At 44.8% G+C, this 26,390-nt stretch overlaps 1 protein-coding gene across 7 annotated transcripts in view; it reads left to right on the forward strand.

Annotated features, from left to right (window-relative positions):
* Window positions 1–26,390, forward strand: part of LOC100353437 (AGBL carboxypeptidase 4) — a 1,500,799-nt gene that overhangs the window by 1,216,490 nt on the left and 257,919 nt on the right. The window contains exon 1 of one of the 7 annotated variants that reach the window (XM_002715109.6): window positions 24,851–25,282. The exons of the other annotated variants lie outside the window; for them this stretch is intronic. Within the exon in view, the coding sequence (XP_002715155.1) occupies window positions 25,057–25,282 (226 nt within the window). The 5' untranslated portion in view covers window positions 24,851–25,056. Of the gene's footprint in view, window positions 1–24,850; window positions 25,283–26,390 lie in introns of those variants that run through there. 7 annotated transcript variants of the gene reach the window in all.

Raw genomic sequence — 26,390 nt, forward strand, 5'->3', positions numbered from 1 at the left:
CATTCTCTAACAGTTTTGAGGAGTCTTCAGATGAAATGTTTAGGGGACAAATCTATGCTTGTAGGCTACTTACATTTCCCACATGTTACATAGATTAACATAGCATAGATCAACTCCTCTACTATTGTCAATCACTGAAGAAGTGAACCCTACCCATCACGTACCCAGAATAAAAATGAACAGTGAAGTGATGTTGCACAACATTTGAGAAGATAAAGCAAGAGGACTTGGTGACCAACAGAATGTCATAAGTAGGGGAATAAATGCAAAAAGAAATGTAAAGATACCCCGGGAGTGATTTGAGATATGACCAAGGCATGTATAACTAATGTTGCCCCACATCACCCCAGCCTCTGGGCACTCATTTACAGTAATCATTTGGGTTCCCAGTGCCCACCAGGAGAAATCCAATGATCCAGCCAAGAGTGCTGCTGGTTATGATGTCAAGCTGTCATAACAAGAAATACTTTAGCAACCAAAGCCATACTCATTGCTATCTAGAAATAAGACAGATGTCCATCTCCCCTGCTAATATTCACAGGCCTGGAATCTTTTTGGAAATAGCTTCTACCTGCATTCCCTCTGTCTCTGGGGCTCAAACACACGTCCATGAGGCTGACCCAGGAAACTAATCTCAAGGTCAAACACTCCACAGTCACCTTCCTCCTTCCCTAAAATAAGGCTAGCGCACATCCCCTTAACATTCATTTCAGCCTCAATGGATATTCATATGAACAAACTCCTGCAAGGAATCTGCCCAACAGTCCTTTATAGTCCAGAATAAAAGATGAATATGATGATATCATTTTTCTTTCTGGAACCATATCTTCCCAAAACACAAGTCTGGATAGTTTTCTTTAGATGTATTTATTAAGTGCTTTCCATGCTCCAGGCATTGTGTAAAGAGCTTTCTGTACAGTGCCTCATTTGGTTCTCAGCTCACCCCAGGATCTAGATATTATGAGGGATCTTCAAAAGTTGGTAGAAAGTGCATATTATGGAAAACTATGCATGAATTTTAATTTTTATATCAAGATAAACCTATGTTCTAATTCCATTTCCCATCAACTTTTTAAAAATTTTTTCTTTAAAATTTATTTGAAAGACAGAGTGACAGAGAGATAGGGAAAGAAAGAGAGGTCTTCAATCCACTGGTTCACTCTCCAAATGGCTGCAACAGCTGGGACTAGGCCAGGCCAAAGCCAGAAGCCTCGAGCTTCTTCCAGATTTCCCATGTTGGTACAGGGGCCCAAGCACTTGGGTTATCTTCCACTGCTTTCCCAGATGCATTAGCAAGGAGCTGTATCGGAAGCAGAGTGAACTGGGTCTCAAAATGGCACCCATATAGGATGCTTGTGTCACAGGCAGCAACTTAACCCTCTCCACCACAACACCAGCTCCTCCATGAACTGTTTGAAGTACCCTGTTTTACCCCCTTCTGTGGACACAGAGAGGGAAAAGTGACGACCAGGGCCAGGCAGCTCTGCCTATCCACTGGAGTCTCAGCCTTCACCCTGACTCCTTGGCTGTGGCCTGTCCATGGTACTCTGCGCTAACTGGGTTTTGGCCTTCCTATTTACCAGCCTTCCAACTCACTCTTTTCCTTTCACACTTCACCCATTAGATCAGAAACCAGCATATCTTTCCAGCTGTGATATTAGCCTCTCAGAACAAGAATTTGGTTATCTCATCTACCCCAGACCATATACAAGTGTAGACCTCATTCCCCATGGCACTCTCTAACAATGTTACTATGCATTGGAAGGTGCCTCCAACAGCCCCTTCATATACTGTGTGGCCTTGAGAAGTATCCAGGTATCTCTGTACCTCACTCTAGTTGATTGAAAAGTATAATAGTTATCTTCAAGGTTTTGTATGAAATAAATAAGATAAAATATTTAAGGTGTTCATAACGATGCCTGATACATAGTAAGTATCCAGTAAACATAGTGTTCAAAACGAACTGATGTGTACTCAACATTTATCACATACTCTGTTAAGTACTTTATTAGACTTATCCCATCTAATCTAACCTCAGGCAGCAGGTACCATTACCATTCCATTTTAATGTGGAAAACCAATATCAAAATAGGTTAAAAGTCTTATCCAAGGTCCCAGACCTCAAGAGTGAAGGATCTCAGGTGTGGAACAGGCCCTAACATTTGATGACACACTTATACTGCTTGGAACAAAGCAGACTCCTCTACAAATAGGCCCATGGCTGCTTTCAAATAGGTAAATGAAGGCATTTTCCTTTCCTTCCCTTATGTCATTGTCGCAGACACCAGTCCTATATCCCAAGAATTGCCCACTGAATTTCTCAGCCAACAGAGGAGATGAAGATGTCACCATTTGCCCTGCCCCAGCAGCCCTCCCCAGCCCCAGCTCTGCATGAGCTCCTTGGCCAAAAACAGTACAGAGGGAAATCTTTCACAACTTAGGGGTTGCCAGTGGAGTACCCCTGCTGAGCCAGGGCCTCTCGCCAAGCAACTTCCCCTGCCCTTCTGATTTACAGATGTGTGCAAGAATCCTACACATCTGCAAGAGGAACATCCAAAAGTTGTGACTTGGCTGGAAAGAAGGAAAATGTGAGTTCCAGCTCTATAGGAATGGCTGCTCCTGAGGGGCCAGGCAAGGGAGGAGAATAGATCGTGGCTGGGAATGGTCAGACCAAATCATACTTGGAATGGAGAAACAGCACCATCAAACCCCATGTCCACCTCTCGCAAGACAGCGGCCATTGGCTCATCCGAGTTATCTCCCTACAAATGTTCCCACCTCTGTGGGCCCTATGGGGTTTATGCTCTACTGCATCTGCACCCCTTACCCTCTTACAAGGAAGAAAAGAAAATCATGGCAGCACAGACAATGTTGAAAGCCTGTAACAGGACTGTCCCTTTCTTCAAATGCATTTATATAGCCAATTTACGCAGAGCACCCACACTTGCACAGACAGGGTGACAGAGACGAATCAGACAGAGTCAGGACCCTCAAGAAGCTGCTACAGTCGAATGGGGCAGACAAGCAAGGACATGAACAACACGCAGGAAAGCACAGAAAGCTTCCTGTGGGTGCAGGGTCAGTCAAGGCAGAGAGCACTTTCAAGAATGCTTCCCAGAGAAGGCTACACCTGAGTGAATCTTGAAGACATGTGGCAGTGGGCCAAGTGAGGAACCTACTCTGCACTAGCACCACAGAGGCACTGTTGAATATATGAGAGGAAATACCCATTCATAAGTACTGGTGTTTCTACACGCATTTGCACACACATACATGTGCACACACGTGCACCTTCTGAGGCAGGTGTAATGATGTTGGCAGGAGTTCACATAGTAAGTCTCTCTGTCCATGCTGCTGCAATCCAAATATTTCCTTTCCCCAGTGGTATTCTGCTTTCTGAAAAACCTTGGCAAGCTTCCTCGGCATCAGCTCCTTTTCTTCTGTTGCTTGAAATCTTTCCTTCCTACCAAATGGCAGAGGAAGCCAGAGCTCACCACTGTACCTGGTGTCCCCCAGGCTGATCCCTCCAGATCCCTGCACTGGGACAAAGGAAGAGCAAACTTATGGTTGAAGGGAATAGGGATTCATTTCAAGGAAAGGGATAGTATTCCCTGCAAAGGGAATATCAAGGCAGAAGAAACAAAAGGCAGAGTAAGGATTAATGTAAAAATAGGGAGATTGCACAATGTGAATGGCTATTTCTTCAAGTCAGACCTACTCAGTATGCTTTTAGAAGTAGTGAACTCCTGTCCCTGCTGGAGGGTGAGGGGACCAGACCACTGCTTACAGAATGGGGAGGACACCACAGCAGGGCCTCAAACACCACATGAGAAGTCATATGTTTGTGCTCTGTTCTGCCATCTTCACATGCGAATTGTCTTAGCAGAGGAGGCATGTTTAGGCCTCTAAGAGTCCAGGGATTTGCATTTCCAAGGTTATGAAGAAAGGCGTGTAGTAAGTATGTGCATAGGTGTCTCAGATGTGAAAGATGTGATTATTTGCAGAACCTAATCTCATACCGCCCTATCCTTGCTGAACTGAATATTGCAAAAATATTCTCATTCGTATTTGGAATGGTGTGTTTCTAAGCAATCATCATTCTGAATACTCATTCCAACCAGGAGACGACCTGAATATTGAATAGAATAAAAATGTATATATTAGATTACTTATTCAAATGCCTATCTGGCAGTTTGGATAGAATTAAGCAACAGTCCAATCTGGCTGTTGTTTTATGCATGGCATGTCAAAACTAAACAGCCCTTAGAGAATATTCTTTCAATTCTTTCTCTGCACAGCTTCTTATCATTCTCTCCTGTTCACAGATGGCTAAGAAAAGGGAGCATATAGTATGAGGATGGGAGACCCAAAAACAGTAGCTACCATTTAGTGGGGAGAAAAGGTACTGTTGCCCCCTCTATATAAAAGAAGCAATTGAGGCTCAGTGTGGTTTAGATGAGTTTTCCAGAGGCACTATGATGGTAAATGGCAGAATTATCCACAAGTCAGGCACTACCGCAGTGGGACCCCACGGTGGGCCAGCGAACGCAGTCCTCCTCTCAGGCTGCCCACAGGCAGTTGGATGGTTCAGCTATGAAATCTCCAGGAGTGGTGGTGTTATCCATGGTGTACAGTTGAGGGAATCTCCATGAGGATATGGATCTACATTTTAGATTTCCCAAATCAGGGATTCTTCTACACAGCTGTTCACCCCAACGTGCTCTAAATGCTCTACACCACCTCAGTAACAGTAACTGAAATCTAGAACAAAACCTCTGAACTTCCTGTGGCTTTGTCAGTGCTCAGGGACACATGTTGCCACTCAGACATGAACCTCACTTCCTCTCACCAGACAATTCTACATCAAGTAGGCTTTCTTTCCAGAAGCTTCCGTGATTTCCTGTCCCTCCAGGGCCCTAGGACTGCAGCTTCCCCAGGAAGATTCCCCATGACAGGATGCCCCCCTCCCAGCTCCTCTTTGTCACTTGATGCACCTTTCTTTTCCTGCTTATCAGATGCTGCCCTTGTTGTCATTTATGGATGGCCAGGATAGGGAGAGAGAAGCTGTGCAGTCTAGTGAACAGAGGACAGGCTCTGGGATCACATAGACTTGAGTATAAGTCCCTGCTTGACTAGTGAATAGCTGTAGAACACTGCAACATTTGCTAGTCTACTCTGAGGCAGTCAAATTGCCCAGGATTGTCGCAAGGTATGTCAGGACCCTGCTAACTGAGGGCCCTTTCTGCAAAATCAGGGAGCTCACGCTTCCTCTACAGATAACCCAGAAATGGAACATCATTATAGTCTTTCTCATCTGCACATCATATGTTCACGTCTGCTTTGAGAGAGAATGCTTTGATTATGACACAAAGAAGAGATTGGAGAAAGAGCATTAAAGGAGAGAAAACAGTCAAGGGACTTTACAGGGATGATCATATGAGTTGGCAGGGTAGAGAGGATATGTGTGGTAATGTGGAGTTACACATGGTAATGACCTCAACAAAGGACATAATCAGAGATAATAAATAGAGCTAATGTTTGTGAGCTCTTTTTCTGGGCTGGGAATTATGCTAGCATTTAATAGGAAATATTCAATTGAATCTTGTTAACAAACATTTTTCTTCCTCGTTTTACAGATGAGGAAACTGAGCCACTGAGGGGTTCAGTAAATTACTCAAATGATATAGTAAACAGAAAACTGAGATTCAAATCCGGACAGTCTCACTCCACAACCTAGGGGCTTAACCACCAGACTAGCTACAACCATGAAGGACTGGAGAAGAATCATTCAGATAGTGAAATCGGCTGAACTTGTTGAAAGATCGGCTGGGGTGAGCAAGGAGGAGGGATGACTCTTAGGTTTCTTTAGCAAGGTCCATAGCTTCAGAGAAGTAGAGTCAGTATTTTTAACCCAATTTTGCCTAACACCAAAAAACTTTCTCTTTTCATAGCCTCAGAAAAATTTGCCTTTGAGCCTAGTTCTAGGGACTCTGGGAATTGGGTAGAGATCTGTACTTTCCCCTGGATTTCACAATGCCTTTGTTTAAACCAACATACCATGACTAGCTTTCCTTAAGATACTGAGGGACTGTGTTTCTTTACAGAGGATTTAGTATCAATTACAAAGAAAACTTGAGAAGAAAATGCACTTGATAGCTTTGCTTCTTTGGTGCCAAAACAAAATGCAAGGGGATTCCAAGTACTTTTGGCAACAGAGGTAGAGGAAGGACAGAACATGCACTATCATCAGAGGGAGATTGCTGGGAGCTTGAGCTCACTGGACACTTATCTGTCCCCCTACCTTGTTCTCCCTTAGTCTCCTTTGTGCCAAGGTTGGGCTGAACATTGATGGATGGTGCTGGGTAACTACCCCCGCTTGGAGAGCTCTCAACCACTGTGTAAACTGCACAAGTAGTTGGGCCTTCAAGGGCTGTCTGAAAGAAGAAAGAATGAGCCTTCCACTCAAGAAGACATATTACAACTGGGTCTTGACAATGGGCAGAAGCCAAGCCAAGTGTGGGAATGCTACTTACCTTCAATGAGCTCCCTTGTCTTTGCTAGATCATGGGTGTCATAAGGCCCGTTTTAATAGGCTGTTTCCTCTCAAATACTCAAGGACCTGTAGTGCTGGATTGGCACTAAGGGGCAGTGCCTTGGCTGTCCCTTAGGGTAGAGCAAGTTAGGCATGCAGACTGGTTTTGGTTTTGAGGCTGGCAGCCAGGAGTCTAGATTGGAATTGAAATAGAAAAACAGGCAGAGAATGTGGTCATGGCTCCCAGTTGAATGGGCCTGAGAGAGCGACAAATCCAAGTATGATGCACAAGGGTGGAAAGCAAGACAGTAGTCCACAGGCCATGAGTTGGAATGGAGAGTGAGGTTAGGGGCAGGGCCTATGGACAGTTCCTGGATATTATTGGGAATACAAGCTTGGAGTCTCTACAAATACTCTGCGTGAGGGGTCTTTGTTAAGCATGCTGAAACCCCAGTGCTATTAAGAGAATGAAATGACACCATGCTTGGGAAGCACCTAATGTGATGTCTGCTACATGCAGTTAACTCTCAATGCGTGTTAATCATAGAATTGCCTTCTTTTTCCATCAGAATTGACCAAGAGCTTCCATGGCACCAGGTTTGTGCTGGATGCTGAGAGGAAAGAATTTATTAGGATGCAGTTCCTGTCCTCTGGAAGCCCAGACTGGTGAAGGTAGAGACACACAAATCAGACATTCCAATTGAAGGTTTCAGTGACATGCTAAGGATAGTCATAGGGATGGTTCAGGGTGAAGAGGCCATAACCCAACCTAAGCTGACTGTTCTAGGAAGACTCCTTGGAAAAGATGGTAGCTAAGGTGAGTCTTAAAGGTCAAGGAAGAGTTACTCAGGCAAGGATTAGTGAGAAATCCATTCTGGCAATGGACACAACTTGAGCATAAGCACAAAACAGTATGATGTGCTTAGTGAAGAATACAAGGAGGAGCAAGAGGTAAGACTAGAGAGGAGAAGGGCTTGCTGGATCTGGAGACTGAGGGTCCTGGACTCCCTCCTGAAGTCAATAGTAAACCAGTAAAGAGGATTTAAACAGATTAACATGGTCCATCTTACTCTTTATATGAATCACTCTGGTTGGTGAGGGACAGTATATTAGAGAGCACCAGCTCATGGCTGGGAGAAATCTTTGGTTGGATGTTTCTAAGATAAAGATCAGCTATGTTTGATAAAATTAATTTTTGGATTCAGAAATGGGAAGAAGGGATTTTGGATCTAAAGCTATATACAATATATTAACACATACAGTCCTGCACTTGGTGAGCTGAGTTCCCACTCTGCACTATACAATGTGATAGAAAGGGGCATAATACCTTTAAGGACCCTTCCAGCTTTAACTATTCAAGACTCAATAATTCTATTTCTCTTCTTAGGATATGAAATGGATAGATATTTGTCATTTACTCTGTGGTAGGACATATGCTTTGGGTTCTGTTTTCCTTGTGTCAGTATCTGTACCAGGATCAGAACCATGTCGTGCCCAGGATCAGGGCTCACTGTGGGGCTAATGTCAGTCTGTGACCAAAATTGCTGTTCAGTCTTTGGTGCTGGAGATGAGAAAACTGTTCAACCTAGAACTTTGGAGTCATGTTTTTGGGCTCATTACTCTGTTGCCTACACCATATGTCTGACCTGCAAAACTGCTGAAGGATTTTGGGCACATGAACATAGGTACTCAAGGATTCTTTTGGTCCTGGCTGTGCCCAACTCTGTACAGTTTGAACCTGGAAGGAAAATGTATATTCTGGGTCCCCAAAGCATCTAGGACTTTCCTCCAAGACAGAACGAATTCAACTCATTCTTTTGCCTGTTGCCTGTTTTGTGACTGGAAGCTCCTTAAGGAAGCTCCACAGACACATCAATTTGGGTGTGTTTTTACAAGATGTATTTATTTAGTTATGAGGGAGAGTTACACAGTAAGATGAGAGATCTTCTGTTTGCTGGTGTCCTCTCCAAATGACAATAGCTGGAATGGGTCAAGATGAAGCCAGGAGCCTGGAACTCAATCCAAGTCACCTATGTGGGTGACAGGGGTTCAAGTACCTGGGCCCTCATTCACTGTTTTCCCAGGCACATTAGCAGGGAGCTGCATTGGAAATGGAGCAGCCAGGACTCAAACTAGCACCCTATGGGATGCCAGTGTTGCAGGCAGCAGTTTAACCTACTCAATCACAATGCTGTCCTAAGACTCATCCATTTTTGTGAATTCATTATTCCTACCTATTTCAATTGGGGAATTCCCTAATTGTAACTTGTGATAGGTGTTGGAGACATAGATATGAATAAACCTCACACAGCTTCTGCCTTCATGAAGGTTAATACCTGTCCAGAGATGATAAAATAGTTGTTTTGAAGGCAGAGGATGAATATACATTCTAATGCAATGGAGAGCAAGGGTCCTAACTGAATGTAGCATCAGAAGAAGTCTTTTTGAGGAGTTGTTTAATTTGAGGCCTGGAAGATAAATAGTAATTAGACAAATGGATGGTGTTGGAGGAAAGAGTTTTAAATAGGAGGAACAACTTATGTGAAGACCTGGAAGTAAAAGGAACTTGGCAGGAGGAAATACAAGAAGGCCAGTTTGATCCTTGTGATGGAACTGTTCTAATCTTGTCAGTGGTGGTGGTCTTTGAATCTACATATGTGACAAATTTCACAGAACTGCAAGCACTCGTATATACAAAATGAGAACAAGTAAACTTGGTGAAATATGAATAAGGTCAATTAATTTTAGAAATGTCAATTTCCTGGGTATAACATCGTACTATAGCATGCAAGATGTTACCGCTGTGTGGAAACGATGAAGAGTATATGGGAAACCTGTGGATTATTATGAAAAGTGTATGAGAAGCTACAATCTTCTCCAAATAAAAAGTTAGAAAAAGAAAGAATAGAAGGGGTGGTAGAAAGAAGATGAGGATGAAAAAAAAATGCAGTAGCAGCCAGTTTGGCTGAAGCAAAGAAAATGAAGGAATGAATGGTATTAGTTGAGCCCAGAGAGTTGGTAGGGGATACAGCATGCAGGACTCAAATCAGCTAGGACTGTACCTGAACGTAGGTGATAGAAGAAGAGCCTTCAGAAACTCTTGAGGAGTAACACGATCAGATCCTCATTTGAGGAAGGTCGTGCCCCTCTGGTTTGGGGCATGTATTGGGAAGGGGAGAGTGTAGGGCAATAAGAATTGATCCAGGGTATAGTGGAGAAGAAAATAAATATATGGACTTGGGAGATATTTATGGTACAGAATTCATGGGAGTGATGAGTAAGTGGTGAGAGGACATGAGAAATGAAGAATGGCTTTGAGTTGTCTAACTTGATCTTTGGATAGACGGTGGTACTCTATTGAAGGAAGGAATGTTGGAGGTGAAGCAGGCTTGGAGATAAAGATTTGAAGAGGTTGTTTTAGAATATCTTGAGATGCCCATATAAGCTCAAAGTGCAGCTGTATGCAAATATATCTGGAGCTCAAGAGGGCAGTCTGTGCTAGGTATACTAATACATAAGATGAGAAGGCCAGAAGATCAAGGTCAAAATTCCAAGGAACGCTGACAGCTAAAGTGGAGATAGATGAAGAAGAGCCTTAAAAGAGATTGAAACTTATCAAAGAGATAAGAAGAAAATCAAGAACACTTAAAAGAAAAAAAAAAGTTTCTGAGAAAAGGGAAGTGTGAATCGATGGAATGCTGCTAGCAGACCAAATGAAGGAAAGTTTCTTGAATTAGCAGGGTCACTGGAGACTTTGCAGAGCAGATTCAGGAGAGGCAGAGGCTGTGCTGCCATGGGCCTGAGAAAATGAGAGGTTAACAGATGCTGATAATAAGTGTGGGCAGCACTTTTCTCAAAAGTTCTGCCTGTGAAGAGAAGGAGAGAACGAATGAATTAAGGGAGAAGCAAAGATGAGTGAGGAGATTAAGGTGGCTGCTGTTGCTTTTCAAGGCCAGAAAAGATTTGAACCTGTGTTAGATCAGGCAGGAAGGGACTCTTCAAGACAGAAAGGTTGAAGATACAGGACAGAGCACAGGGCCTAGCATGGCACAGGTGCACTGTGAACACCAAGCGTTTTCTAAGACACATAAGCAGGGAGAGCGTTCCTGTGGGCTCTGTCGCACCTCACTAGCTATTCTAAAAATGTTGCTGTGCTTCCCCTTTCTGAAACAGCTATGCCATTTAGAACTACACAAAAACCACCCTTTCAACCTCCCTAGAGAGGGTTCAATTTCAGCAGAGCCAAGGTGCTTCCTCTTTGAAGGGCCTATGTGGCTGGAGCAGTCCCTCCCCCAACAGCACCTAACCCGAACTTCCAGCACAAGGGTACTGCCTCAAAGTAACAACAAATAGAAAAATTTCCACTGCAGCTGCTTGCCCACCAAACCCAGTTGTCCTGCCCACTTTTCCAAAATAGCATGATGAGGCAGAATGCATACTCTCAGGCTGACAACTTGATATCTATTCTAAAGGGGCAATAAGGATGACTAGATGCCCTAAACAGCTCAAAAGAATGGTGCTTAGCAAGAATAATCTCATCATATTTCATTCAGACACCTCCTTCAATGTCAGTTGCCCTTCCTTACACACTACTACCAACTTGGATTAAGTACTCAACTTACTTGTTTAGCAATGGGAAGCTGTTCAGAGTGTTGTAAGGAATAAAATGAGAGAAAATAAACAAAAAAGCCAGGCACATATTAGATTCTTCATATATTCATATTCCCTTCCCTTTCTTGCCAGAAGCCAAAACTTTTTTCCTCCCCCAAGTGCCTGCATATTGAGTTTGAGAGCCAAAGGGACTAGACTTAGAAAACAAGGTATGTCAGGAAGCACTTGACATGGGTAAACCCCAGGATAATACCATCTGTCCCTTGGTCCGATTTTTGTTCTTCTGTTTTGGGGGTCCTGCTGCAAAAGAGCTTTAGATTTAACCTGTGAAACAAAAATCCCAGCTCTGTTTTAAATTCAGATGGAGCAGAATTTGTGAGAAAGGCGTTTCTGTGTTATAAAAAGGATCTTTTGCTTTATCACAAAGTTTCTTTAAATATGTGCTCCCCTGGTGCAATTAAGCATTTGTTTACAGATCATTAATTATCTGGCAGAGAGGCTTGGCTGGAAAGAATATGGCCTAGAGACACAGCTGGAGAGCTGGGAGCCCGTGCCAAGTGAGAATCCATCAGTACAAGAGAGAGTAAAGCTCAGAAATGATTGTGTAAGTCACGGATGAAAAGGAAGTCAACTTCCAAGAGTTGAGCATGCAGGCGTTCTGCGACTTCTAGTGAGGCTAGATGGGTAGGTGGTGGTCCATCCACCAAGTGGGAGAAGGCAAAAGGAGAACAGGTAGGAAGCATGGACTGGGGTCAAAAGAAGGCGCTGTTTCAGTTGGGGCATTTTGAGTAGGAGGTGCCCGGGGGGACATGAAGGCAGAGAAAAGGAGCATCTGCACCAAGCTCCTGCAACGTGTAAATATTTGTGGTGTGCTAAGAGTTCTAAAACTCGTTTACACGCCTCTGCTTTTTCACACACTAGGCTCTGTAGCCCAAATGGTGTTGCCCTCTCCTCCCTCTCCGATAACTGGGGAGCTTATACCTATTCTTCAGGTGTCATCTCTCACCCTCCTCTCTGGGAAGCCTTTCCAAGCTCCCCCAAGCAGGGTGCCCTTTTCCCAGACAGCTACTTCTACTGATGCCCACCTCCTTTAACACCGAGGCTCGCAGGGAGCCTTCCTGGTCTAACCAAGTTTACATAATAAATGCTTGGCTTACCCTAACTAACTACCCCTAATCCTAACTCTAATAAAGATTCAGCCCAGGAACTTAGCATCACTTCAAAGTTGTAATTTTTGCATTTGCTCCCTTGCATGTCTTCCAGTTGTATTGGATTCATGGGGCTGCCACAAACCCAGAGGCCTTAACCAACAGAAATGTATTATACCCTGACTATCCTGGAGGATACAAGCCCAAAATAAGGTGTCAGCAGAGTCCTGCTCCCCCTGAGGTTCTGAGTAAAACCCTTCCTCACATCTTCTGAATTTCTAGTGGTAGCCACTGAGACGTAGGTGTTCCTTGGCTTGCTTGCAGTTGAACACTCCATTCTCCTGCCTCCATCATCATATGTCACTCGCCCTGTGTGTCTCTGTCTTGAATCGTGCTCTTCTTATAAGGACACTACTCCTTTTGGATTAGAGCCCACTCTAATGACCTCTTAACTTCACTGTATCTGCAAAGACCCCGTTTCTAAGAAAGGTCCTATTAACATATATCGGTGGTTAGGACTTCAACATATCTCTTTACAGGACACATTTCAACCACAAAGTACAGCAAAAACAAATGGTTTCCTGCAGGGTAAGGACCATTTCTTGTTTGCCTCTAGCTAACACCTCCTATAGGATCTGGCACAGAGAAGGTGGCCCAGGAAATGTTTTCTCAGATGATTGACAAAAAGCCTGTGCTTTCTAAGTCCATCCTGATTGTGTTTTATGAACATCAGGGCCCACTGTATGCAAAGACCTGTGCCAAATGCTTTGTGTGCTCTCTCAGAGGTTTTTCCTTACCCCACAGATGAGGAAACCAAAGACGTCAGTGACTTCTCAGCTCTGCACAGCTAACAGGCATCAGAGCTGGCATTTAAACTCTGGTTTGTTTGATTTCAAAGATCTGATTACTACATTCTACTGCCTTTTCTTTTATCTTTTGTCTTCAGCAAAGCCTCTAACTGTAGGCAACCTCAGATATGCTTAGGGCAACTCCCAAAACAAGCGAGGTTTGTGCTTTGGCCAGAGTGTTGAAGCTCATCAGCACCCCTTGATGGGGTGGGGTCATGGAGGGAAGTATAGAGGGGGCAGCATGGGGATGGCAGTGGTATTAGAGATGGACTCTGAAGGCGTGGTAATACTTAAAGAGAATTAGTAGTCCTCTCATCACCCCATCTCCAGCTTGGAGTACCTTTTTCCAATGACAAATCTTCAAAATGCTGACATGTAGGTTTCTCTGGGACTAGGTAAGCTAATACCCTGGGAATAGATGAGATCACCTTTTACTGAAGGCTCTTCTGTAACCAAGAGAAAGCATGCAGTGTGGAACAGAGAAAAGGCCCACAAGAAGCTGGGCTCCAGTACTGATCTGGTCAATAACAAATTCTGACTTCGAGCAATAACTTGACCTTCTGGCCTTCATTTCATTATTTCTGGAATGAGAAGTTCAGGCTATAAGAGCTCTGAACTCACTCATCTTGGTTCCCTGCTTCTATAGAATCTGTTTCTGTTTTATAACTATTTTAAGGTGTTTGTTACATTGCCAAGAATGGAGGAAAAAAGAACTTCAGGATAAAATTTTTCTATGCCAAGGAAAAGGTTTTTTTTCTCTTTTCCCCTTCTGTGTATGCAAGGCTGTACTTTGCTCCTTCCATGTCTGTCTTTTCAATCTGGTAGCCCTCACGAGTTTCCTCAGTGGCAACAAGCATTCCCTGGCGTGACCCTTCATTTTCAAGACACCAAAGAGAAGGAGTTGCTCATAAACTTAAAACCCCATGGGGAGTCTTTGACTCCTGTGCTGGTAAATCTGTTATAGGCTCTCGCTGTGACCTGTCCAAACAGAGATGGAAAAGAAAAGGGTGCATAGATCAAGACTGTTTAACTTGGGGGCAGTTTTGCAGCCCTCTTGCCAAGTGTAAGCACAGTGATTTCACTTCTTACTCTCCTTTCAGCTTCTTGAAAATGTGCAGGCCCTAAGAGAACATTCTCTGGCAGACTCATCTTTGGATAGACACATTGAGCATCTCAAGTGGAAAAATACACTTTGTTGTTTGTGCAGTTGAGGTCTGCCTCCACCTGGGGAGTACTAAGAGTCAAGGGGAGCAAGAACGTTGAATATCTCATCTTTATAGATCACAGCAGCAGAGATGGATTGGCTTGGAAAGAGATGGTTCCTCTTGCCAAGAGTCCATGTCCCAGCTGTCTCCTGAGCTGGTGACTCTGGCTGCCAGAGGACCTCAAAGTCCTTTCTCTGGTGATTTGGAGTTATTGAGCTTAAGGTATATGGTTTCCTCCCTTTCTCTTTATGAATGTTCTTGGCATCTTGTTCCCTAAGGAATCAGGGAACAGGATTTTGGATTTTCCACTCAAGTACCCCTTACTCTACCTAAACCAAAATTGGTGCTATCAGATATCTCAGCAAGAGGAGTACAGCCTCCCAGATCCTACATGCAACCCATGTTGGAAATCAACATACCTGCTGAATGACAAGCATTGTGCCTGGGATCTATGGAGGTAATATAAGTGACAACCACATGGACTTTATACCAGGTTTGAATCCAGTGCATGATATGGGTCCTCTGTTTTCTTCGCTGAACCCCAGTGGATGCATATGTGAAATAGGAACAACAGCAATGGCTTCCCAAGGGTACTACGAAGATCGCACATCAGGTACCTAGCATTACCGGCGACAGAGTAAGAGGCTCAGTACTTTATATTCCTCTTCTTTGCCTTTTCCTTTTTTATAGAAATTATTTCATTTACACATCTCAATAACAGACAAGTTTCATTTTCTCATTTTATCGATAAGGAAAGTCACTCCATCTGGTTCTCTACTATAGCCCACACATTAAGTGGAGAATCTAACATAGAATAAGCTCCCAAGAAATAGCTCAATAACAAATAAATGAGTGAATGCAAAAGACAGTCTTAGCAGAGTTAAAAATCTTGCCCAAATTCTCACAGCCAGTGTCCCAGAGGAATTAGCACATAAGGCAGGGCACCAGAGAAAAAATCGTGCAAGAAGATGAGAGAACCCAGAAATGGAAACAGAGAGGCATAACATAAGTCATGCTTTTTTATGATTGAGAACACTGTGTTTCACAAAGGCATGTTTTAAATATACAAAATCGCAACATGACTTTAAAAGCAGACAATAAAACCCAAACTTAGCTTAAGCCCCAATACTTTGTAAGATAAAAGTACAGATCCTAGTGAAAGCCCAACCTTCTTAAACAAGGCACGCTGCCCCTGTTGGCCACAAAAGGACAGTGGGTAGAGAGGGGAAGGCACACTTGATCCAAAATTAGCTAGCTGCCAGGGGTCTATCCTTGTCAGTACCCTACCTCCTCCTGAAAGGAATGAATAACAGAGACCCTCTCAGAAGAAAAAAAAAAAAGGCAATTGATAGTTTTTGAAACCTGTAGGAAAGACACTGTGCTTGCAAGGCACTTACATGCATTGGGTCATCAAGATTCTATGACAATCTTCTAAGATCATCTGTGGCATTCAAAAAATGGGAATCAGAGATCCGCCAAAGGTGATAGGGCAGTAATTGAATCCAAATAAGAACCCAAAGTCTGTGTAGCTGTCACTTTTCACTTTGCCTTACACCTCTCCCATGCCATGCTCTCCCTCCAGCGTGGGTTCTAGAACTCAGTAATCATAGACTATGTGGTGGCCTTGCAATGTGCAGGACATGTTAGCAGGGTGGGAGCTGGGCTCTTGCATAGCTCTGCCTACCAACTTAGGTAAACTTCTCCATGGCTACTTTATCCAGAGTATGACACACTCATGTGTACACCTTTCTCCTATCCATCCCTATGCTTTAGAAAGAAATGTTTCACCATTAACTGATTATTTCTTTGTCCTCTATTCTGGCCATTTATTTTCCATTATAATAAATATGTTTCCAATAATAAGGGGTGCAGTCCAGAACATCCACCACAAGACTTAAAAGAATAAATTAAAAAGAAAATGTGTTGTATGTTGTGTATATGAGTCATTTTCTCATCATAACATAAACAATTGGGAGCAGGGAACACTTTAATTTTGGGTGACATTAATAGGTGGACCCTTTTATGCTACTAAATATAGTGCTTCTGAATAAATAAAGTCTTCTTTATACTAAAGATTGCATCTAGTATACTCATACGCACCCACCACAGGGCAAAAAACATCAAGGAACTTCAGGGTGCTTTTTGGGAAGTCGAATGTCTGCCCGTTATCCCCTAGATCCATCAAGATGGTCTGGACATCCCTGAAGAATCAGCCTATGACCCTCTGAGAATGGATGCTCCATTTTCCCCCATTTTATCCGGAAGGATCCAAATCCCTCAATGAGGCAAGAGTCAGACTCTGAGGGAGCAAGCATTGTGGTAGAAGTCCATGACTGGGACTCTAGAGCTGAATGGCCTGGATTTGAATCCGGGCTTCACCATTTACTTCTGCCCTTATCCCTTGGTTTCCTAGGCTTTAAAATGAGGCTAGTAATAACAGTAGCTACCACTCATGATTTTTTTTTTAAGTTTTATTTTTTGAAAGGCAAAAGAGGGCTGGGCAGGCAACAGCCAGGAGCCAGGAATTCAATCTGGATCTCCCAGGTGGATGGCAGGGTCCTAATTACTTGAGTCCTCACCTGCTGCCTGGCAGGTTGTGCACTAGCTGGAAGCTGGAATCAGGAGTGGAGGCAGGACTCAGGAATACGGGCATCTCAAGCCTCAGCATCTTAACTACTAGGCAAATTGCCCAGCCACACAACCAGATTGTTACGAAGATTAACTGAGAAATGTATGTAAAGCCTGGGACAAGGAGAGCATTCCATAAAGGTTCACTGCTAGTATGCGTATTCTTATTTCTCCAATCAGTAGCAGAGTAAGAAAACTCTTCCTTGGGGTATGGGGGGAGGTTGACACTTCTCACAGAGATAACTGTGACTAGAGCTCTCTGATCATCTCTTTTCTGGCTCAGTGAAGCCTTCATTCAATCTTGCAAATAAAAGGTGATTCCCAACAGGTTCTAACTCCCTGGCCATCCACAAAGGTTGCAAGGCAGTAGAAATGTATTGGACAGTTGGCCACTTCAGAAAGCCCGGAAAATTCAGAGTCTTTGGCATAAGGAGGCCATGATTTAAGAAATCCTAGACAATATAGTCAAATCTTCAACAACATTTACAGAATTATTACTTACCCAAGGTATGAATGCTTGGGCTGATTGATATCAGACTTTCCTATAAGGTCTGGTTCTCAGATTTCTAGGTAGGGATTCAAGCCTATGGAAGCTAAGATCAAATTACACAGTCAGTGCAGCTCCTTGTTGTCTTAGGAAACTTTGAGGCAAGGCCTATTTCAGGCAGCCACCAAAACCCAGCCTTTGAATTAAAGACATGCAGGTTCAGGTCTCCTCCATGTGACTATAAACAACTTCTATCACTTCTCTGAGTTTGAGTTTCCTCCTCAGAGAAACGGAGATAATAATAGTACCGACTTTATGGGGTATTTTGAAAAGATTAAAATAACAAATAGGTAAAGCAGCCTATTGTGGAAATCAACAATTGCTAGTTCTGTTTTCACTCCTTTCCTCTGATTTTGAATTTATGGCATAGTCGTGACATTCTGAAGAATATCAGAGTTCATGGTTTACTGTGTACTTCTGAGATGACTTAACTCTCTGTATGAATGTTCCCTTTTGTGCTTGTCACCCAGCACAGCAGCCTAGAGTTATCAAACAAAAGCCTCAGAGTGAACAGATGTGGGGTGCACGCACTCTGGCCCTCTGGGGACCTGGGAAGGGCAGGCGTTTGGAGGCACAGGATCAGCTCACAGTGAGCAGAGAACTAATGTGTGGTCTTTGAAGAAAGGTTGCCCCATTATTTCTCAAATAATGTTGGACTCGGACTCGTCAGAAGACACGAGATTAAGGCAGAGACTGCCCTCCGTAGGGAGTTACAGAGTCAGTGACTTCCAGACAACTGCAGGGTAGAAAGAACTCTAACCTTGAAGGATGAAGCAGAACCACCATTTTGTTTTCTGCAGGACCCAGGGACTGTGTCAGGGAAGCTCTTGATACGATTATGTGGCTCTTGGTATTAGTGTATGTATGATTGTCAACTTGAGGTGTGCATTTTTCTATAATTATTTCCATTTTGTTATCTCTTCATAGGTAGAAAAACATTTTAAAAATGTTTAGTAGTGCTAAAGGTAAAAAAGGAAAGGGACTTTTGTTGGTTTGGGGCCAGAGGGTGAGAGTAGTCAGACCTTGTGGACTGCACAGAAACAGAAAGATACTCACAAGAAGACGGCGAGACTCAGAAGGACTGAAAAGAGCCTTTGGTGGTCCTTGACTCTGGGGACTTTTCTCTTTTCCAGAGACGATGTTTCAGACATATATTCATTCAGTGTGTGTTTAGGATTTCCCATGTGCCAGGCAAGGTGCTAGGATCCAACAGAGAAGAAAGCTAGCGTTCCTTCTCTGATGGAGATTTTGAGCTAGTGGCAGAGACAGACAATGTTACAGGAAATACATATGTGATTATATACGATGAGAAATTCCATGAAGAAGATGCTAAGAAGCCATGGAAGCATGTAATAGGGCCCTGAGCAAGGCTGTGGAAGGGGGTTGGGAAGAGCAAGTCAGAGGGGACATTTCTGAAGAAGCGACATTTCACCTAAAAAGTCACAGGATGAGCTAATTAGAGGAACTAGCAGTAGCTTTTCAAACCAGTTGCCCGTCATCGAAATTCATAATTGAGGCACCTGCAGTTTTTCAAGGTAGCCCACTTTTTTGTTTCTTTTTCAAAACCAAGTCAAATGCTATTTCCTCATAATAATCTCTTCTTTTCGTAACTTCTTTGTATCTTTAACCATTGGGAATTCATTTGTCGTCTGTGGTTTATATAGATTATACACTGCTAGAGTAAAGTGCCAATTCAGATCGTCCACATGACCAGATTTCCCACATGTGACTCGCAGGAGCTCATAACATGGCTGAGACTTGATTGTTGAACTTCACTTTGGTCTGCTTGATCTGAACTTCAAGCCAAGAGGCACATTCACAGACTTCAGATTGCTGAGAATGCTTCTGCATTTTACATTTTATAAAATGTGTGGAAGTTTTTATTTCTTCTAAGAAAATACTCAACAAAGTCAGTTTTTGAAAGAATGAACCACCCCAAACACAACATTTTAGAAGTGTTTGCTGCAGGTTTGGGCAAGGCCTGTAGCCTCAGAGGCTCTTGAACATTTGAGATCTGAGAGCTTCTTTGGTGACTATGATCTGTGGCCACTGAATCTGTATTGAAGGAACAGTACTAGGATGAAAGCATCCTGGGGTGCTTCTGGGATAATCATCAGCATTATTCAGCTTATCATATTCAATTTGATTCAGTGAAAACTTACTAGGCTCCTTCTTCTATGTCCATATATGATAAGCGCCCTTGTAATAGCTACTATAATACCAATTATGATATTAACATTAATAGCAATTGTAATTTTTGGAGGATTTGCCATGTGTCAAGCAGTGTACAAGCACTTTATATGGGTCTGTTCTTTTAATACTTAGATCAACTATATGAGGTTGTATTAGTATTCTGATGAACAAAGTGACACTGGGAAAGATTAAGAAACTAGTCCAGGGCTACACACAAAGTAATGGCAGACCTTTCTTATTAGACCATGATTTCAATCCAAGGCATAAGACTATAATATACTGTCTTCTTTTTACACTGGCATGTCAGTTTTCAGATTAAGAAACTGTAACCCAGAGAGATTAAATGACTTGCCCAGAGTTATATATGTATTTCAAAGTCTTATATATTTTACCTGAAAATAATATCTACAACTGGTTGAGAATTTCCTGTGTGCCTGGCACATTACCTTAAAATATTGAAACTCAGAGGTGCTCAGCTTTGTCTGACGTTAGAATAATCTGGCAATTTAAAAAAAAATGAAAAACAAAAGAATGCCCAGGCTCCACCAGATTTCAGGGGATAGAGCCTAAGAGTGGGGTATTGTTTGAGTTCCCCAGTTCATCCAGATGGACAAAGAAGATAGTTTAAAAAAAAAAACTGCCCTGATGCTTACAGATCCTCACACATGAGGCTAAGAGGTTTGGAGACCATACAAACATCAATGGTGGCTTGCCAGGGATTGGGGCTGATGGGGAGGGTGGTTTAGAGATAGCACAGAAGATTTTAGGTCAGTGAAAATATTCTGTGATGCCATAATGTATGGCACTATAATGGTGGATATTGTCTAAACCTATAGAAAGTACACCACCAAGAAGTGAACCCTAATGTCAAAGATTTGCTTCACGTGATTATGACATGTAGGTTCATCAGTTGTAACAAATGTGCCATTCCAGCGTGGGGTGTGGGGGGTGTTGGTAATGGGGAACCTTTGCATGGGGTGGTGGGAGGGAAAGGTAAGTGGTGTATGGGAAATCTCTGTGATTTCCTCTTAATTTTGCTATGAACCTAAAACTACTCCAAAAACAAAGTCTTTAAAAATGTAAAAAGCAGAGACTTGAAAAGGCAAATCAAACGTCACAGAAAAAAAGGCAAAATCAAGAAAAAATGTGGTCAATCATTAGCAGAGAAGTTGAAAAGACACGCTCCAGTTGCTTTAAAAATTTACAGAACCCAGGTCTCCTTAAAATAGTTTTGCAAAGTACACTGAGAATTCCATGCCGTAATATGAAACATAAGTCCCGCTGCTGCCACTGAACACACTTCAGCTGGCTGAATGCAAGGAGCTTGACATGAACTCAAGGCTCTGGGAAACTCAACAGGACAGCGCAGCAGAGACACAGTTGCAAAGCTGCCCCAGATGTGTACATTTTCTGCTCCATTAAAATGACTTGGATGAGAGGCAAAGTACATTTGGCCAACAGAAGGAGGGAGTGGGGGGAGGGGGGAGACAAGACAGTCAGCCTCATCAGAGGCTTCTCTCCCAGACTTGCCTTCTCTCCAAACTCAACTAAAATGCAGATATGAACTCAAGCCTTCCAGGGCTCCTGCGAGCTAAATGGCTTTGTCCGTAAGTCTCGATTTTCTCAAGTCTGTCCTGAGATTGGTGTGACATTAATTGAGAACACGTATACACAGTGCCCAGCATGCATGGCTTATCGTGAGCTTTGGAGGAAAGGTAGATACCACAATTATCATCACCGAGACCAGGTTATGTGAGAAGAGACAGAGAGAGAAAGTGAAGATGTCTGGACAGAAGACAGACAAGAATCTGGGGAGATTAGATCGCAAGTTTTCCCTTATCTGAAGGGCTGGTAGGAGACTTTGGTGAACCCAGTATGGAAGCTGCGAGGTGAAAGATTCTGTATGTGGGCTGGTGGGGAAGAACTTTCTAATGGTAGCGTCCCAAAGTTAAGGGGTGACAGTACACTTCCTGACTGTGTGAAAACAACCTTGGTGACCACTTGGCAGGAATGCTGATGAGAGAATTTAATCATAATTTGCTTGAACTTGATGTTTTGAATTGCTTCAAGTCTTAAGTCTGTGTTTTGGGATTATCTTTTCGTGTCAATCAATGAGTCATCTGCATCAGGAGTTTCTGGTACATGTAAAGCTTGGGGCTATGGTCTGTGGGTCAAGGAGGAAAATACTCTGACTCAGTTTTCTCTAGGGTCGAGGAGGCAGAGCATGGCACATAGTTGGTTCTTCAGGTAGGCATCAGTTGACTGAATGTCTGAGTCACACAAGAAGCAGACACTGGATGTCTTTCCGTTGCTGTCCATGACTGTCTTTGAGCATCCTGTGCCTGATCATTGTTCTTTTCTTCTCTTGGGGTTCTTTTAGAATGTTTAGCACCGACTTGGGTGGAGATGTTGTTTGAACCTGAAGGTGCAGTGATTTTTAATATACTCCTGAATGCATCTGTCTCAAAAGGAGTGCAGTCAGTGTTTGGCCCTTTGATCACTGGGAATGGGAAAGACAGAGTTGGGATCCAGCTCCAACTCTGAAAAGCAGGAATAGGCTTTTTAAGAAAAATCATGCAAGAGGTTAGTCATTCAGGCTCTCTTTGTGTCTTTCTTTAATAGATTTGTTCTATAAACATTTGCTTCCCAGCCCTGGGTGAGGTACCTGGGATGCTGAAGTTACTCAGCCTTTGTCTCCCCTTAAAAAGCCTTCATTCTAGTGAGGAAAGACAAAAGGTGTTGGGACAAATAGTAGAAAGAGCCGGCCTGGGCTTGAGGACTGTGGGTGACTGGGAAAGCTCCACAATGGAGATATGTGAGCTGGTTTTCAGGGTAAGTTGGGGTCACTATGCTCTTAGGGAGGGAGAAGCTCCCAGAATGAGGAGAGAGCAAACACAAAGGCTTGGGACCTGCTAAGGCAAGTTGTCTTGGAAATGTCATACAGCTTATGTGTCTAAAATATACTGTGTCCAGGAAGCCGATGAGATTGGTAATATATGTTGAGGTCCTTCTTATATTGAGATGCAGAGAGGAGGCTGATCGTGATGCTACCTGATATAATTTTGCAAACATACTCTGGAACTTCATGGACTTTCTTAAATATGGCCAACTCTGCATTATCTATTTTTGTAAATTATCAGAAATCCTGCTACACATTACTTCCCCTTGACTACCTTAGGAATGTATTCTCAAAGTGAAACCTCATTTAAGATCAGTCCAATGAAATCATAATCATGAAGGTAAATCTGCTGGAACAACTCAGAGGGGTTCCTCTTTTGCCCACAAGTGTGTTGGTTGAGATAGGACCAGTATCTGCATCAGCACAACTTGGGGTCATGCCTGGCTGGCACGGCATGTATGCCAGTGGATTGGTTTAAGGGAACTCAATCTGACCTATACATGTGGATCTGGGTTGATAGGGCTCATCTATATAATGTACACCCCAGACCACAGTTAAATAATTTTGGGGTTGTGGCTTATCTGCTTCATTAGTGGAGCCAATCTGAAATGTAAGCACAGTACTTCAGTTTTATAAAGCTAAATTTTTTTATTATAAAGCAATGCTTCATTATAGGAAATAGAAATAATACAGGTATAAACATTATAAGGGAAAACAAAATTATCCACCAGTATCAAAAAGATAAGAGAATCACTTTTAACATTTGGTGTACTTATTCTATTCATTTGTACAGATTGAACTCATTAGAATTAATTTTTAGAAAATAGAACATTTAATTGGGTCCGCTACCTCCATTAAGTGTTCCTCTATGAGAACACTTTTCTCACTGTATCATTATTCTTATAGCTTTGTAACAGTCCCATAGTCGATCACAGGTGATTCGAGGATGGAGCAGGAGTATGAATTCACACTGTAAACTAATTTTGACACAAGAATCAAAAGCTGAGGCTCAAGCTCTGATACACTAACACAAGGTCCAGGAATGCAGGTGCTTGTCCCACCTTTTCATCTCTTTGCCACCAGGCCCAGCCCATTATCTGGCATGCAGGGGGTATGCAAAAAATATTGGTTACTTGAATAAAAGAAATGGATGGATAGATGGATGAATGGATGGGTCTATATTTTTATGTGTTATTTTTCTTCACCCCAATTTTACTGATCCCCTGCCAAGCGCCTGCTCTGAACTAAGCATCTGGGCTGTAAGTAGCCACATTGGATCCAAAGCCCGCAGTCTCAGGGGCATCCCTGTTAGGGATGTGAGATGGAGCTTCTGGTGTGAGTTGGGGCTCCTAAGAGGTCAGAGGCCAGTTTCAGCATGGCTTACCCTGGGGGCCTCAAGCCCCTCCAGACCCTCCAAAGCTCAAGCAAAGGTTATTCCAAGGCATGCCGGATCTTCCTGTGTCCCTGAAAGCCTACTGTTGGATGTGCCTGGCCAGCGTCCCCCGCACTTTATTCCTACAGGTACCAGCTCAGGGGCGGGCAGGCAGTGGAGGGGGTAGCTCAGTGGAGAAAGACTGCAGGGCAAAGAGGTGTCACTGCTCACCCCCCCCCCACACACACACACACACACGGGAGGGGAGTGGCCCTGGACCAACCTCCACAGCCCTGGCCTGCAGGTCCAACTGGAAATCCCAGATAAGTCCCGGTGGTGGACAGAACTGGTTTGGCAGCTCTGGGAGAATGTTTCTGGAGGACTGACCCTCCAGACGGCGGGAGCTGGCAGTTTGGGAAGAGGAGAAAAAAAAGGAAATAAGAGAAAGGCGTGTGTGTGTGTGTGTAGGGAGCGGGGTACTAAAGGAGCCCAGGCGGGGGGCTGAAGTTGCCGCACTCCCAACTTCTAGTCTGCAGCAAGTTTACACTTTGGGATGCAAACGAGACTGCCGCCACCCACCCCGCGTGCACTCTCGCCCACACTCCCCGCCGCTTGGCAATGCAGTGTTGCTGCCGTGCGTTTGTCGTGCAGCGCGTCGGTTGAAGCGGCACAGTCCTGCCCGCAGCGACCTGCGGCCGGTGCGCGTCTCCCGCAAAGCTACCGTCGTTACCAGCAGCGTTGCAACCGACTCCCCGGCCCCTTCCCCTCCCGGCGCATCGCGCTCCGGCTGTGATTGCTCGGGTCTGACTCGGCGAGTGGCGGCGGCTTCCAAACCCCCCGCATCCGCCCCGCGCCCCCCTTCCCCTCCCTCCCTTTTCCGCGCCCAGGCGAGAGCAGCCGATTGGCAGAGCGGTGCTTTCAGGAACAATAACAGTGGGGGGAGCCCGGGTCCCGGGGAGCCGCCCCCGCTCCCCCGGCCGGGCCGCGCCGCTCGCGCCCCCCGCCGGGTCCCCACCTCCGCGCCCGCCCCGCGGGCTGCGCGTCCCGACCGGGGCCCGCCCCCGGCGCCCACCATGTACGCCTTTGTGCGGTTCCTGGAGGACAACGTCTGCTACGCGCTGCCGGTGTCGTGCGTGCGCGACTTCAGCCCCCGCTCGCGGCTGGATTTTGACAACCAGAAGGTGTACGCCGTGTACCGGGGCCCCGAGGAGCTGGGCGCCGGGCCCGAGAGCCCCCCGCGTGCCCCCCGCGACTGGGGCGCGCTGTTGCTCCACAAGGCCCAGATCCTGGCGCTGGCAGGTGAGCGAGCGGGCCGGGAGGGACCGTGGGAGTCGGGAGGGGCCGGGACCGGGGCTGGGACGGAGGGGGCCGAGGGAGCCAGCGCTCGCTCCAGCCTCCTCCTCCTCCCGCCCCGGGGTTTTGCTGCGGGGGACCGGGTGTCTCTAAGAGGCCAGACCAGTTAAAAAGACCCGCTGGTCCCCTTTGTCTTGCACGCTTCCCCGGCACTCCCGCGCTGTCAGTCTGTCTGCGCCTCTTCATCTGTGTCTGTCCTCTTTCTGTTTCTTTGTGTTCTCCTGGCTCCTACACTTTGCCTTTCTCGCTCCTGCTGTTTGTAACGGCGTTTCTTTCTCTCTCACCTTCTCTTTACCTCTCTTCCCAGTTCATTCCTTTCGGTCTCAAGTTTCTCTCCCCTTAAGACCCTTGGTCCCTCCAAAGGAGTGAGGAGGCTAGGGCTTCTAGGCAGTAGTCCCTCCTCAGCGGGAAGCTGCGACATCCTTGTCTGGGCCCTGCTATCGTTGGACAGGATGAGGAGGCCTTGAACCTCAATGCATTGGGTGCCGCTCTCCTGCCCTTCCCTGGCCAGGTGGCACAGGTAGCAAGGCAGGGTCCCTCAGCATCCCTTGGCCCCCACATCCCTGTCTGAATCTCCCAGAAGGCTCCCTGAGTGAAGTGGGGACCAGCAAAGGGTTTCCAGGCCAGGTTAAGACCAGACCTTGCATCCCTGCTCTCCCAGGACCCTGAGATACAGGGCAAGACAGGTGATCTCCTTCCCAGTCGACAGGTGAGGGTACCCAGGTTCAGTTGCTGATAGGACACGGCCAGCCCTGCAGCCTCCTGCACCAGGGTTCTTCCTGCCATGCTGAGGCACTTCTTCCCGTGAAAAGAGAAGACAGCTGGCCCACTTCCCCAGCTCTGAGAGGCTTGGGTTCAGACACACAGAGCAGAGCAAAGTAGCCCATCCATTTCGAGAGCATCCTCTTAGCACTGCTGGTAAGAGCTGCATGCCTTGGACCGCACACAGAATGTGCCTGCCCTCTACCTGGAAGAGAGCCCCGAGGCTGGGAAACGAAATGAAGACATTATTAGCATATGGTCATATGGAGACCCTTCCCGTTTTTTTTTCCCC

Source organism: Oryctolagus cuniculus, chromosome 7, assembly GCF_051225735.1.
Source record: "Oryctolagus cuniculus isolate XC-2025 breed Fujian yellow rabbit chromosome 7, ASM5122573v1, whole genome shotgun sequence".
NCBI classification, from domain to species: Eukaryota; Metazoa; Chordata; class Mammalia; order Lagomorpha; family Leporidae; genus Oryctolagus; species Oryctolagus cuniculus.